Source organism: Schistocerca piceifrons, chromosome 6, assembly GCF_021461385.2.
Source record: "Schistocerca piceifrons isolate TAMUIC-IGC-003096 chromosome 6, iqSchPice1.1, whole genome shotgun sequence".
In the NCBI taxonomy this organism is placed as follows: Eukaryota; Metazoa; Arthropoda; class Insecta; order Orthoptera; family Acrididae; genus Schistocerca; species Schistocerca piceifrons.
Window position 1 is genome coordinate 160,879,021 of NC_060143.1, and position 16,263 is coordinate 160,895,283.

Consider the following 16,263-nt stretch of genomic DNA (forward strand, 5'->3'; position numbering starts at 1 on the left):
AGAATTTCTTTTCTCATTTTCAAATAATTACACAGAGATTTTGTGATGAAGGAATTGCTCTATCTTCTGTACAAGCTATTCAAAGATTTCTGACAGTGTATTTACTTCAAGAACCAAATCAATCCTGTTAATTGAAACCCCCTGACTATATTGAACTCTTTTATCAGGATGAAAACCTTGTATCTGATTTTGCAAGTATTCCTGAAGTAGGGATGTAGGAAACATTCATCACAGAGATGGAGCATACAGGTTCTGTGATGAACATTCCAAGTTATTATTCCCATTAGATATTGGCAAGTTTTTTTTTTAAGATTAATGGCACATAGTAGCAACTGAACATTTTGATAAATGGTGCACATACATACAGAATGAATACCAGATGCTCCTGCTAGTACACAGTCTTTCGGCCAAAGATGAGCAAATATCGAAAAGCCTACTTTCTTTACAGGAACTTTATGTCTGTGTAGAGAATACAGTTCATTTAAATTACTTAAAATCAGTCATTCCTATTCATGTACATTTTTGCTGATGCTTACTTTATCTTTCTTTCATGCCATTATTCTAGAGTTTTCATCAGCAGAATAGTATTTTTTGACACTGTCAACTGTTTCCTCTGGTAATACCTTTCCCCTTTTCTGTTCAGGCAATGATAAAATTCCCTTTTGTTTCAAAACAGTATGTCTCTTGACATACAAAATATTCAAACAATGGAAACTCCAGGATGGAATGTAACAGTATTATGAGAAGGAAAGTTGCTTCTCACCATATAGCGGAGATGCTAAGTTGCAGATAAGCACAACAAAAAGATTTTCACACTTAAAGCTTTTGGCCAATGGCCTTTGTCAACAAATAGACACACACATGCGCGTGCACATGCGCGCGCGCGTGCTTACACACACACATACACACACACATACACACACACACACACATGCAAATGCAACTCACACACACAACTGCAGTCTCAGGCAACTGAAACCACACTGCGAACAGCTTCATCAGTGCATGATGGGAGTGGCGACAGGGGTGGAAGGAGGAGGCTGGGGCAGGGAGGGGGAGGGATATTGTTGGGGTGGCGGACAGTGAAGTGCTGCATTTTGGGCGGTGGACAGTGAAGGGGGGGGGGGGGGAGTAGTGGAAAAGGAGAGATATAGAGAGAAATAAATAAAAGAAACAAAATACTGGGTGTTGTGGTGGAAAGACAGCTGTGTAGTGACGGAATGAGAGCAGGGAAGGGGCTGGATGGGTCAGGACAGCGACTAATGAAGGTTGAGGCCAGGAGGGTTACAGAAACGTATGATGTATTACGGGGAAAGTTCCCACCTGCGCAATTAAGAAAAGCTGATATTGGTGGGAAGGATCCATATGGGACAGGCTAAGAAGCGATCATTGAAATGATATCATTTTTGGCAGCGTGTGCAGCAACGGGGTGGTCCACCTGTTTCTTGGCCACTGTTTGTCAGTGGCCATTCATGCAGACAGACAGCTTGTTGGTTGTCATGACTACATAGAATGCAGCACAGTGGTTGCAGCTTAGCTTGTAGACCACATGACTGGTTTCACAGGTAGCCCTGCCTTTAATGGGATAAGTGATGTTAGTGACCAGACTGGTTTGGTGGTGGTGGGAGGATGTATGGGACAGGTCTTGTATCTAGGCCTATTACAGGGGTATGAGCCATGAGGTAAGGGACTGGGAGCAGGGGTTGTGTAAGGATGGACATGTATAATGTGTAGGTTCGGTGGATGGTGGAATACCACTGTGGGAGGGGTGGGAAGGATAGCGGGCAGCACAATTCTCATTTCATGGCATGACAAGAGGTAATCGAAAACCTGGTGGAGAATGTAATTCAGTTGCTACAGTCCTAGGTGGTACTGAGTTACAAGGGGAATGCTCCTCTGTGGCCAGACAGTGGGGCTTTGGGAGGTGGAGGGAGACTAGATAGATAAGGCAGGGGAGATTTGTTTTTGTACAAGGTTGGGAGGATAATTATGGTCAGTGAAGGCTTCAGTGAGAACCTCGGTATATTTTGAGAGGGACTGCTCATCACTGCAGATACGATGACCATGGGTGGCTAGGCTGTACAGAAAGGACTTCTTGGTATGGAATGGGTGGCAACTGTTGAAGTGGAGGTATTGCTGATGGTTAGTAGGTTTGATATCAATGGAGGTACTGATCTAGCCATCTTCAAGGTATAGGTCTGAAGCAAATGGGGGAGAAGTTGTTGAGGTTCTGGAGGAATGTGGATAGGGTGACCTGACCTTCGATCCAGATAGCAAAGATGTCATCAATGAATCTGAACCAGGTGAGGAGTTTAGGATTCTGGGTGGAAGGAAGGATTCCTCTAAATGGCCCATGAATAGGTTGGCATGGGATGGTGCCATGTGAGTGCCCATAGCCCTACCCCTGATTTGTTTGTAGGTAATGCCTTCAAAGGAGAAGTAATTGTGGGTGAGGATACAGTTGCTCATGGCTATTAGGAAGGAGGTTGTTGGTTTGGAATCCATTGGGCATTGGGAGAGGTAGTGTTCAGTAGCAGTAAGGCCATGGGCATTAGGAATATTAGCATACAGGGAGGTGGCATCAATAGGGCACTGTGTGGTAAAGGAACAGGAACTGTGGAGAGCCGGTTGAGGCAATGATTGGTATCTTCTATATAGGAGGGTAACTTCCAGTTAATATGTTGAACTTGTTGGTCTACAAGAGCAGATATTTTCTCATTGGGGCAGAGTAACCGGCCACAATGGGGCATCCTGGGTGGTTAGGTTTCTAGACTTTGGGAAGCATGAAGAAGGTAGGAGTGTGGGCGTTGCTATGGGTGAGTAGAGATAGACTCTGGGGAGAGGTTCTGTGATGGGCCTAAGGATTTTAGTAGTGACTGGAGATCCTGCTGGATTACTAGAATGAGGTCACAGTAGCAAGGTTTGTAGGTGGTAGTATCTGACAGCTGGCATAGTCCTTCCACCAGGTAATCCTTGTGGTTCAGAACATCAGTCCACAGGTGGGATTATAATGTCGGGATCAGTTTGTAGATGGTGGACTGCACTTCTTTCTGCAGATGTAAGATTCAGAGACTTGAAACATTTCACATCCTTCTTGTCAAGCCAAAGACTCTGGCACAAGAGTTAAAAGTTGAATTTCTTCTGGGTTATTGGAATGTTTCATTTTCTCTTTTACTTGTTCCATTAATTTATCAAAATGGACTACTTTCTGTCTATGCTCATAGTTTTCATGCTCATATGTCTCTCTCAGTTCAACATCATACAGACGTGATAATTTATATTGTAATGCCTATATTGCACATCCTCACTGCACATTTGACTATTGCAGCCCCCTGTGATGTGAAATAGCAATGCAATTTAGCTATGACTTGTGTCTAGTCTATTTTTTTTCTAGGGTATGAATAGTCTCATCTACTGTTTCACTAGTGTCCTCTGAAGATGTTCCTTGATTTCTTTTCTTATATTTTGTAATCTTTCTTCTAAAAGTTGGCCATAGCTTTTCACCATGAACAACAGAAAGTCCTTCCTCTCAGTTTCCTATGCTTGCTGTAATGTCACTTCATGCAAACAAGAAGACACTGCTTTTTTCTGACACCTGAAAGGCTCAACACATTGCTTTGTATGTCGTGAGAAACTCAATAAATGTATTACTTTGTTTTTGGAACATAAGTTCACTTTATCTAATGGCAAAGATACACCATCACAGTGCTATAATAGAAACTCTGCTCTTCTCGGTTAGCTCAGAAGTAGTTGCCAGGGAAACATCACATTTCTCTGAAATGTAACACCTCTGAGATTGTTCTCTATTTGAGCAGCCTTCCATAAATTAATCTTGAAAAAACTGAAATATTAAAGTCTTAATTTAGTAAAATAGTTGCCAGTGATTTATTCCGTCTGTTAATGAAAGCTTTAAAGGATGTAAAGTTATGTATACGTACAATGTTGCTCGGATATGTCCTTAAACTCACTAATGTGTATGGATATCATGAACATTCCTTACTTTCACAGGACAAAGAACACTGATAATGACAGTGGAATGTTGCCAACCCAATGAAAATAAATGACGCAGAGAAATATTACAATATAGGAGTGCATAGTTTCATGACAATATGTACTAGTAAGGATTTCTTGTGCTTCCAGCCATGTCAAGTGGTTTAAAATCCACAAGTTTTCGGCTCGTCAATTGTCAAGGTGTGACTGTCTTCTGGTTGCTGCTGCCATCCTTATATAGCTGCACTGCCTTTTGTGACATCACTGGTACCCACTGCAGCAGCATACATGGTAATGTTTGCATTGTGCGGCCGTTGCGTCTGCTTGAATCTTCCGATGGTTGGGTCCCATGCTGTGCTTAGCTGCAGGCCACCGTCTTATGGAAAGTATCTAAGGAAAACAGCTACAACAACTGCCAGATTTTGCAAACTATCTTTTCAAAAATACATAAGCAGAACAACTCCTAGGAGGACTCGAAGTAGTTTGCGTTCTTGCCGTTCTGTGGCTCAAGAACAGGAAAGATAAGCCGGCTCCTAAAAAGGCAAAGAATTGATTGGCTCCTGCTGAAATTCGACAACTCTTGAGACCTGTGAAAGATGTTGTAGGCCTCAGAATGCCAGGAGTATATAAAATACCATGTTGGTATGGACAGTTCTACATCGGACAGACTGTGTGTACCATTGAACAGCGCTGTGTAGAACATGAGAGGTGTTTTCATCTATGGTACCCTGAGAAATCAGCGGTAGCAAAGCATGCAATAGAAAACGGTCATCGTATTGCATTCATTGAGACATCTATTATCACACAGACTAACAGTTTTTGGGATAGCATGATAAAAGAAGCGGTTGAAAAAAAAATTATAACACGCTCAATAAAGATGGCAGCCTGCAGCTAAGCACAGCATGGGACCTGGCCATTGGAAGGTTGAAGGAGACGCAGCGGCTGCACAACACAAACATTACCATATATGGTGCCGGAGTGGGTACCGGTGACGTCACAGAAGGCAGCGTGGCTATATAAGGACAGCAGCAGTAGCCAGAAGGACATCAGTTGTTGTTGTTGTTGATGATGATGATGATGATGATGACAATGAGTGTCTTCTGTTGCTAGATATTTTCTGTTAATGAAACATTTTCACAACAAGGAAAGCTTCCCAATATTTTCAGAATATAGAATGCTTTATGTAAATCACTGTTTATGTTTCATTTCTATTTAAATATTTATTTTTATATGACTTGTGCGTTCTTGACTCACGATCACAGGATGTAAATAAACCACACTAAATTGACAGCAACCACAGAAAATCAGGAATCATTGTCTTATGGAATACACATAGCAGAGAAACTTCTGCAGCAGAAAATTTTTATGTAAAACTGATAAGTTTTGACAGTTAAATATTTTTTAAGTCAGCAGTTGATACCATCATGTAAAAACCAGAATAAGTAATATCTGGATGTGAATGAAATACAGATTTCATTGTGTGTTACCCATAAATGGATTACTGCAGTCAAATGTTTTATATTGAGGCATTTTCGGTATCGCCTTTTCTTTCTCCAGAACAGTTGTTTTTTTCTTTTTTTTTTTTTTTTTTTGTATGGTATCTACATTGATTCCCAAATTCTTTAAAAGTTTGAACAAAATTTGGAGAAAATAAATTAACTTGTAGGATTGGTTTTATGTCATCTTTATAAAAATGAGCAATGTAAGACAAAAGAAATGAATGTTTCTAAATGTAAGGGTGTGGCTTTCAAAGACCACTCTATCCTCTTTCATTTTAAAAAGAAATCAATATCCTACTGCAAAAATTATGGGAACTATAACATTATGTTCATAATGACAGTCTTTTTGTTGCACCTTTCTGTGACTCATCTCCATGGTATGGTGAGTAATGCGTATCCTTTTCATAATATTGTTACATTCCATCCAGATTTTCTGTCATTTGACAAAGACACACAAAGATTTCTAAAATATGGCTACAAAACCCCTTAGTTATTCATATTATAGCATTGCAATCATTTAACCAAATGCAATAAAATTTTGGAATCTGTCATATGCATTCCTAAACTTACATCACACAAAATCTGAAAGTTTTATGTGTAGGTTAGGTTTCATTTTCTTACATTTCTGGATGATTTGACATGGAATTACTATGTTAGAAAGTATGTTACCTGCAAAAAGTCAATAAACAAAGCAAAATGATCTGAACCATTATCCTCTCAAAATAACATTTTCCACAAATGGAGAAACTTCAGTATTTGCAAATTTAACAGACATCTTTTCATATAAGGCAACATAGTTAAATACCCTTAGCTATGAAGCATGTTCTCTCTGTTAACCGTCCTATACCCAGGTCCAGCAGCCACAAATTCAAATATAGCGGAAAGGTAGCTTGCAATGCCAGTTTAACCCATTGATGGGCATGTAAATGATTATATTTGCAGCTGTGACAGGTAAAATGGCCACCAGGGTTCATTAGTGCTTTTTGTGTTTAATGTTGTTATTAGAGTTGGTAGGGTGTATGAGGGGCATGATTAACATCAGATGTTGAATGATCACATTGAAGGTCACAGAGAAGCCATATACTTGTGTGAGACAGCATTATTAGCACTTGACAGAGAAACTGAGGACAAGCATACTCATCATCAAGGTTACAGTCGACCACATCTGACCACCACAAGGGAAGATTGATGTATTTTGCACCAAGAACATTTTAACCCCCTTCACAACTGTGCCTGCCCTTCGAGAACAAGTAATGGACTGCCTGTAACATTCTGTGGCATTGGTCAGTAGTAGTAGTTGTAGTAGTAGTAGTAGTAGTAGTAGTAGTAGCTTTATTCATCCATAGATCTCTTTTTACAAGGATTTAGGACATGTCAAAGTATTTACAAGTTCAGACCAATTTAAAATAAGTTAATTTGTATACACATATATTTACAGACTTCTAGCTAGACACAATCATTAGATTTACTCCTGGTATACAATACTTTTTTTTTACAAATAACTTATTAAATAATGTAATGCCACACCATTCAGTCATATCTCACCATCAGCCACTGCACACACTATACACCCATTGTTTCATAACACTTCACTCACTACACACACAAACACACACTGGTGATCTCTGGGCCATTTTCTGTTCCGCAACTTCTCATTTGCTATTCTGAATAACTGACCCAGCATCCCTCCATAATGAGTGAGATGTTGAGCTCAGAAAGAGGAAAAGGTGTTAGTTAGTATTGTGCTATGCATAGCTTGGGGATAAGTATTTCTAGAAAGGAAAAAATAAGGAAAAAAAAAACATAAATTGAAGGTGTTATGTGGAATTTTGGATGTTTTATAATCATTATTATTGTTATTTATTTGCGTAACATTTTTTTATCAAACCCCTACTCTGTTTTATCTAAGTAATCCTTCATTGTATAAAATGCATAACAGATACTTTTTAGCTGCCTTTTTTAAATAAGCGTGTTTTGCAATTTCTTTCATCTCTTTTAATTTATTGTACAGTTTTATTCCTTGGTAGAAAATGCTGTTTTGAGTTTTTTTTCTTGGTAAATGTAAGTTGAGTCTATCACTTGTTGCATGGCCATGGACAGAGCTGTTTGTGTAGTAATTACCAATGTTATTTTTGATGTGTATAACTGACTGATAAATGTATTCACATGGAGCAGTTAAAATCCCCAGTGTTTTGAACAGATCTTTACAATGAGCTCACCTAGTATTTTTGGTTATTATTCTTATGGCTCTTTTCTGGAGTTTGAAAACTGTGCTCATATTTTGTGTGTTTGTTCCCCAAAAAAGAATGCCATAGCTGAGAATTGATTGTGCATATGAATAATATTTAACTAAATGACACTGCATGTTACACACTGATAATAGGTTTCTAAGGGCATAACATGTTGATGACATTCTGTTTGCAAGTACCTTTATGTGTTCACACCACTTCAACTGAGAATCATTTTGCATTTGTTACACTGTCTATAGACATGCCATCTACATTTAATTTAGCAATGTCATTTTTCCTCTTCAAACTGAAATTCATGGCATTAGTTTTCTTTATGTTCAATGTCATTTTATTGCTTATTGACCAAACATAAACTTCCTTGAGAGTTTCATTTGCTTTCTCGGCAAGGAGTTCTCTTGTTTTCTCAGTGACTGTAATATTGCTGTCATCAGCGAAGAGAATTTTTTCACCACGAGTAACACTACTGGGAAAGTCATTGATGTATATCAGGAATAGTATTGGTCCTGATATGCCACCTTGCGGAACCCCTATATTAATGTATTTTGGTTCTGACAAGTGTTTTACTAAATGTTTAGATCTAGTTGATGTATGTGTTATCTGTGCTCTTTGTACCTTATCTGCTAGGTATGATCGAAACCAGTCATTAGCTACCCCTCTTATTCCTGATGCTTCTAATTTATTTAATAGAACCTTGTGGTCAACTGTATCAAATGCCTTAGAAAAATCGAAAAATATGCCTGTGACACACTCATCTTTATCAATAGCATCAAGTACAACTTTTGTGAATTCTACTGTGGCTGACTCTGTATTTTTGCCACTTCGGAAACCAAACTGTGATTCGCTTAAAAGATTGTATTTATTCAGGTAACTCATTAATCTGTCTTTCATAATATTTCCTATTATTTTTGAGAATGCTGAGAGCATGGAAATGGGCCAGTAATTTTCTGTGTCTTCTGCATCACCTTTCTTAAGCAAAGGTACAACTCTTGCCTGTTTTAACTGCTCTGGAGATGTCTCTAATGTGAAGGATTCATTTATTATATTTGTTAAGGGGCCATAAAATTTATAGAGCACAAAGGAAAATTTGGAAATTTGTGGTAAGGTCTTATGGGACCAAACTGCTGAGGTCATCGGTCCCTAACCTTACACACTATTTAATCTAATTAAACTAACTTATGCCACGGATGAGACTGACAGCAGCTAGATTATGGAATTTCCATCCCATATGTAGGCTCCTCTTAACACCACAACACAAACAGCTGCATTTGGAGTCTTGCCATGACTGGAAAGCACGCTGCTGATGAATGGATCATATTGGGTTCAGTGATGAGTTACAATTCCTCACTATCCCAGCGAAACATCATCGGCATGTATGGCAGTGGCTTGGGCAGCGGTCCTATTCCTACAGTGTTTTGGAGAGACCCAGCAGACAGTGGTTAAGGGAACTCTGGTGGTACAATGGTACATCCTACATGTTCATGCTATAGTACTGTACTACTATTTTTCAGCATGTCAGTGCATTCTACACATGCATGTGTCCATGGACTGTGTGATGTTTAGTTAGTCTCCTGGCCAGCAAGCTCCCCAGCTCTGTCTCCAATAGAATGTGTGTGGGACCGGCTCAGATGTCAACTGCATTCCAGTTCCAATGTCCAGGATCTCGCTTACAATAGTTGTGTATCAGCTGGCCTCAGGAGAGAACACAATGGCTTTGTGATGCCCTTCTCAATCAAATCAGTGCATGCATCCAGTGCATGCCACAGGGGATGCAATGTCGTACTGATAGGTGGGCTCATACTGCCAAATTCTTCATAAATTTGACTCTTATTTTGTAATTACTGATATAACACCACAAATCCTCTCAATCCATAAAGTTTTATTTAACCTGCAGCATTGTTATTCACACATTTGTTCACTCTGATTCCAGCCAGATGAGTATATAAAGCTAGATTCTACTTTGAACAGTGATCGCCTCCAGCCATTCTGAAAACTGAGCTGTGACTGACTGCTTCAGGGTCACTGTAGCCACATCATTGTTAATTGGACTGGTACTATTCACAGCAGCGTTTTTGTGGGCTTCTGAGATTATTTCAAGAGCAAGAACTACTACGTAATGATTTAAGCAAGAATTTCGTTCATTCTCTCTCTGTCTCTCTCGCTTGAGTTTTTAACACAAAGCTGTCTCGGTCCAAATGCAGGCAGAGCATCACAATTACTTCAGATTGGATAATATTAGGTGTAATAATTTTTTTTGGAAATCTGATGTGGCAGAAGTAGTGAACAAACTACTCTTACAGTGAGTACCAGTCATACTTCCACAAAAGTTGCATTGCCAGTATTGGTCAGAATCTTTCTTTACTTTACTATATATCATTAACAATTACTTAAAATGTTCTGGGAAGTTATTTCTGACATTTTTACTGTCTCAGGATAATTTTTGGGGTTTTAATAGAACCGGAGAAAGTATCCACAGCGATATGTTCAGCCTTTAAAAGTTTCATTGCATACTTCTCCTTCTTTCTCCTTGCCAGTAATTAGGACATATTTTTAAAGCAATCCAATCACCTGGCAATGTTATTAGCTGCAGGATAAATGTTTGTGGTAAGCAGCAAAATGCCTGCCGAGTAACAATGTACGCCCATGAGCAAACATGTCCCAGCACTGAGGCTTCAGAGTGGTTATAATTAGAAAGAAAGACAGAAAATTTATTTGTTAAGCAAATATGAAAAGAAACTAGTTCAGTATTGCAGAACAAAGATTCAGTTATGTTGAAGAAAATGAGGAGGAACTATGGCACAACTTGAAATACAATTCAGACATTATCAAGGCAGATTTGATAGATCCATGATGTTCAACAGGGTATTAGGAAGTACATAGAAAATAGATACTTTTATTGCTTATTCAAAGATTATAACCTCAGTGACAAATGATATGTGAATTAGACCAAACCATTCATTAAGATGGGTGTTGAGGGTTGTGTCCAAGAATTCAATAGCACATCTTTATCTACTGAATGAAGTTCTGCTGCTATATAACATGAAATTGAACAAAATGTTTTTATAGTTCCACATTGATTATACAGATACTTCAACAAAAGATGATAAAATGGAAGTTAAAATTCTGAATCCAGTCCAAGCTTGTGCTCTTCACCATTTCTTTGTTTTTAAAAAGGCGAATAGAGCTAGAACTGTATAACGTCTGTGCATTCCTTTCTATACATATACAGGTATGACAGATGAATATAAAAGTTATTGATAATTAACTGAAACCCTCAGCTGCTGACAGGTGTTGTTGACATACCTCGATGGAGACAGCTGAAAATGTGTGCTCCGACTGGGACTCGAATCCGGGATCTCCTGCTTACATGGCAGATGCTCTATCCATCTGAGCCACTGAAGACACAGATGAATAGCGTGACTGCAGAGACTTATCCCTTGCACACCTCCCATGAGACCCACATTCCCAACTGTCCACAATCTACATACATAATGTTCCTAATAGATATTTGCCCATCCACTCATTACTTGCACCAACTAAGGTGACGATTCCCATAAGTCCCAGCAGTTGCTCTGTTCATCTGTGTCCTTGGTGGCTCAGATGGATAGAGTGTCTGCTATGTAAGCAGAAGATCCCGGGTTTGAGTCCCGGTCGGGGCACACATTTTCAGCTATCTCCATCGAGGTAAATCAACAACACCTGCACCTGTCGGCAGCTGAGGGTTTCAGTTAATTATCATTTATTCTAGAGAAACTGCACAGTCATCAGTGGTATCTGTTCTCTCGAGAACAGTTACTATCTTCATATATAAAAGTTACTGTGTAGCTGAAAAGTAATTCAGCTCCATAGAACACAGCTACTGACCATCTAATATTTTTTTTATTTAATTTTTTTGCATTAACTCATCAATTCTGCAGTAAATATGAAGGCATATTGAATTCTCTTCTGCGAGATTTTCATCAAATTTCTCAGGAACCACTATCAAACAATGGAAAATCCATGGTGGAATGTAACCATAATATGAAAAGGGAAGTTGCTACTCACCATATAGCAGAGATGCCAAGTTACAGATAGACCTATCTCAGATCCAGCAGCTCTGCTATATGGTGAGTAGCAACTTTCCTTTTCAGGAACAGCTATTTATTACATGCCTCTGTTACAACTGTTCTTTTTGACTTCCCGCAATTTTTCCAAACTATTTGTGACAGATTGTAGGACGGTTTCATTTGAGAGGCCACAGGCAATATCTAACTGTATTTAAGTTTTCTAAAAGGTATTACTTGTCCTTTATTTTTAATATATTGTTTTTGTTATTTTTATTTTTAATGTTGTTTTTATTTTTGCTACTTTTATTTCTTTAGGTATGTAATGTATGTTCTGTAATTTTGCATCAATGACTCTCTGATACAGAGGAATAAACATCATACATCCGATGTGGTAGGTAAAGGATGTATTTAAGATTACGTGCAGTGCAAGTTACACGAAACCAGAAATCCATACTCTGAACTTCAAATATTACACAATTAGGGAATGTGTTTCTGATTGCTTGTGATGACATATTCAGATGTCAGATGCATGAATAACTCATTGAGAATGGTTTAAAATAGCATTCAGAGCTCCAGTGCTAGCCTCTCTAAATATTTCCCAGTGGTGTTAGGAGTGCATTGGTGCTGTTATTGTGTCATCTTGACCATGAACACCATTGTGTGAAAACTGCAGTGGAACATGCACTGACCACTAGACAAACGAACTGTATTGTGACAGTTTCAACACCTGCTTCCACTTTGCAAATAAACAAATAAAATTTATGGAAGGTGAAGATAATTAGCTGTCTTACATCCCAACTACAATGTAATTACTTCATCAAGTTTACTATCTTCTATTTTTTTTTTTTTTTAAATATGCATTGTGACATTCTATAACAACTGCTGTATTACCATTCATATAAAAATGCAGCTTCTTTTTTTTAAAAAAAATTGTTCTACAGCTGCAGGCTCACTTAACCAAGGATAAGAACAATGAACATTAAAGCAACTAACGTTAACCCATGTGGAAAACATGTATTCAGTCTTATATTCCCTGACATGTTTTGCATTCTGGAGGATCTCTCATTTGAGTCTATAAAGTGAACTATATGCACAATCTTATGTAATTCATGGATGGGTTTGAATCAAAACACATTTGTTTCAATAGTAAAATTCACCAGTGTGTTATTAAATGAACAAATGTCAATTCATATAAACTGTAAGCTGTAATAAGCTGCAATATGCTGACTTTTGTTGAGGCTGACAGCTGAGAAAAAGAGGATGGTTTGAAAAGAGAAACTGGAAATAAACTGAAAATAAGAGGAGAAAGGAAAAGGAGAAGATGGTAGAAATGATCAGTCATATTGTCTATGCCGTTAATGATAGTCATACATTGTCAAAGGAGGTGGTATTGTCATAGAGAATGGTCACTGTAGTAGGTGCATTTAATGCAAAAGTAATTTTGGAAAGAAAAAGTAGTTTCTTTTTGTGTGTATGCCTGTATTTTAAATTAAATTTAACCGAGTATGTAAAAATAAAGGAGTCATGATTATTCTTGAAAATCTTATTCTGTAGTGTTTCCAGCCATATTAATCAGAATGAACATTTGTACTGATCACTAAAAGAAATATTATTTTTCTTTTTGTTTTTCAGCTGTGCTTGAAGCTCGTGAAATTTCAGCATTCATGAAGGCCTTAAAACCACAGTTTGATGTAATTGAAAGCACAGATTTCAATGAAGTTCGCCCACATCTGAAACCACTGATGCATGTTGTTTGCTTGACGTGGGGCTACTGTAGACATTATTGTAATAATACAAGAATTATTCTGCTTCTGCGTGAAATTTGCAACATGCTGGTTCAGCAGGTAATGCTGGAACTCATTGTTCTTCATATTTATATTTATTAGTTTCTTTCAAGTCTCTAGGTAGTTCCTAATGGGCGTTCATCTTTTAATAATTTAGAAAATCTTAAATTCATGGTGGTGTAGTGGTTCTTTCTTAATATTTTCTTATTAAATTACAGGTTTCATGGTGATTTTTATAAAAGGCAGTTAGCTCAGGAAAAAATTATGATTTCTCCATCTGTGTTACATTCTGTTCAACAGGGCTAACTAACTTTTCTATATTCTTTTTCCTTTACCCTTCTTCCAGTGCACAAAAAAGTTAACAACAACAATTTTTTTAAAAATATGAAGAACAGTGTCTGCTGCAGTCTTGTGGAGTTCATCTTGATATCTTTGGCTTGCCTGTAGTCAAAATGGCCAGTTTGTGATCCACAGCAGTCAAACTGCAGCCAGCCATGTCATTTGCTTACTTTAAAAAACAAGGTTAAGCATTTTAAAACAGTAGTGCATTAAAACACAATATGTATCAATTTTCTGATAAATGAGTTACAAAGTGTAGCTAATTTCATATTATTTGTGATTGAGCCAGTGGAAAAAGTATGAACATTATTGTCAGCAGTGACAGTACATGCCCCATCACAGGCTGTGTGCTCACAAATATTGAAGTTTGTTTAATATTAATCCAGACTGAGAACAGCATTATGCAACATTCTTTGATATGTGAAAGAACAGCATTTGGCAGCCTCTTCTGGCAAGGAGAAGTCCCCAGTGCTGGGATGAAATTTTTGAAATCATCTATTCGTCGACGATTAGGTTAACTCCCAAGGGATCACACTCTGCAACCATTAACCCAGGTGGTCCCTCATTTGTGAATAATCGAAAAAAAATTGCTTCCCATGATGCTCTAACAGACTAGTTTCACAACGTAATGATTACGGTAATCGGCTCCGCATGTGAAAGATTCTAAGTTTGAATGTTGTCAGGTGGTGCGTAAATTTAATTTTTGTATCTTTATTGAAATGACTTCAGTCATTATTTTTATTCAGTTAATTGTGTTAAATGTATTTCATTTATTTCTGTTGCTTTGGCATGTCATTTTAATCATCATATTTATTTTTTCATGTGCTCTCATTTTTCTTCCTAACATTCTTTCTCTACATGGAATTTTTGTTCATGTGATTTTCATTGTTTTTAAGTATTAACTTCAGTTTCATTTCTTCTGTTTTATCATCCTCTTTTTTGGCTATGTTATTGCATTCATTATTTCCATTCCTCATTTTGCTTGAATTTACAATCCCTTCTTTCATTTAGATCTTCATCTGTGTTTCTTTATCCATAGTTTCATTTCATTTATTATCATCCTTTGAATCATTTACATGATATAGGAATTGTCATAATACTGTCCAGAATATGCACAGAAGAATATTAGAAATTTCTATCAAATACATAAAATTAACATTATATAATATGCTGAAAATTGAAACATTGAATTAATGGATTGTTCTTTTACATGCTCTTTTAACATGTACCATATGTGATGAATTTATATATATTTAGTACATTTTGGAAAACACATATTACACATAATTTAGTTTTAAAAGAGTATAAACGAGACATAGAACTGACAATGAGAACAACATGACATTGACAATACAACTATCAGTTAGTGATTAAAGGATTCAAAATATTCCTCTATGCTATAAAAACATTTATTTATCAGATACTTTTTTAATTCTGACTTAAATTTCCCTTCACCTTCTGTTTCCTTGATGCAGAGTGGCAGAGCATTAGAAAGCTTTATTCCATAGTGGCTTACATGTTTTTGAGTTTTTGTTTTTCTTGTTCTTTCTGCGTGCAGATTCTTACAGATACGTATATTGTAGTCATGAAGATCTGAATTTACCAGTAAACTACTCAAGTGTATTCTTGTATGCAGTATACTTTTTAATATGTACAAAGATGGTACTGGAAGTATGTTTAGCTGGATGAACAAGGGCTTGCAGTGTGTTTGTGGAGAGCTGTGTGTAATAATTCTAATGGCCCTTTTCTGTAGCCCCCCAGGGGCTCGGCATTCAGGTGCTGGGTATGGGCTTGGCAACCCCGGGGTTCCTGAGCTGGGGACTGGTAAGTGCTGCCAGTCCCCTGTCACCATAAGCACTGGGCACACTTCAGCAACCACCGTGCGACAGGGCGGTGGAACGTTGTGTGTCTCAGGGAATGGGGATCTTGACTTGACCGCCTGGATTGCGAGGATGGAATAAAACTCTATAAACAACCCCTCAATCTCAAGGTGTGCTGCGCGCTGATGAGATGCATGACTGTTGAGGTGGAACAGTCATTAGCGGACAACCTCTAGGGTACCTGCCGCACCTCAGTTGTGTAAGGCTTACCTAGGCACGCGGGGCTCTGTCTAGGTGGACTTCTAGTTCCCTAGCTGCTCATGGGACCGAGATGGATCCTTCAAAATCCTCTTTTCCTCCTCCCAGTGGAAAGGGTGGGCCTCTGGAAGGTTCTAACACCGAGTCTCTCAAGAGGGCTCGTGCAGTCAGTCCCACTGACTCCAGCACTTCTTTGACAAGTAAAGTCTTTGATAACAGAATGCATTCTGGTAGTCAGAACGTGTTTCTCATTGTGAAACAGAAGGAGGGTAGTTTCTAAA

At 38.0% G+C, this 16,263-nt stretch overlaps 1 protein-coding gene across 1 annotated transcript in view; it reads left to right on the forward strand.

Moving 5' to 3' along the window:
- Positions 1-16,263, forward strand: part of LOC124803207 (dynein beta chain, ciliary-like) — a 187,069-nt gene that overhangs the window by 83,775 nt on the left and 87,031 nt on the right. The window contains exon 5 of the mRNA XM_047264388.1: positions 13,414-13,625. Coding sequence (XP_047120344.1) covers positions 13,414-13,625 — 212 coding nt within the window. The remainder of the gene's footprint in view (positions 1-13,413; positions 13,626-16,263) is intronic.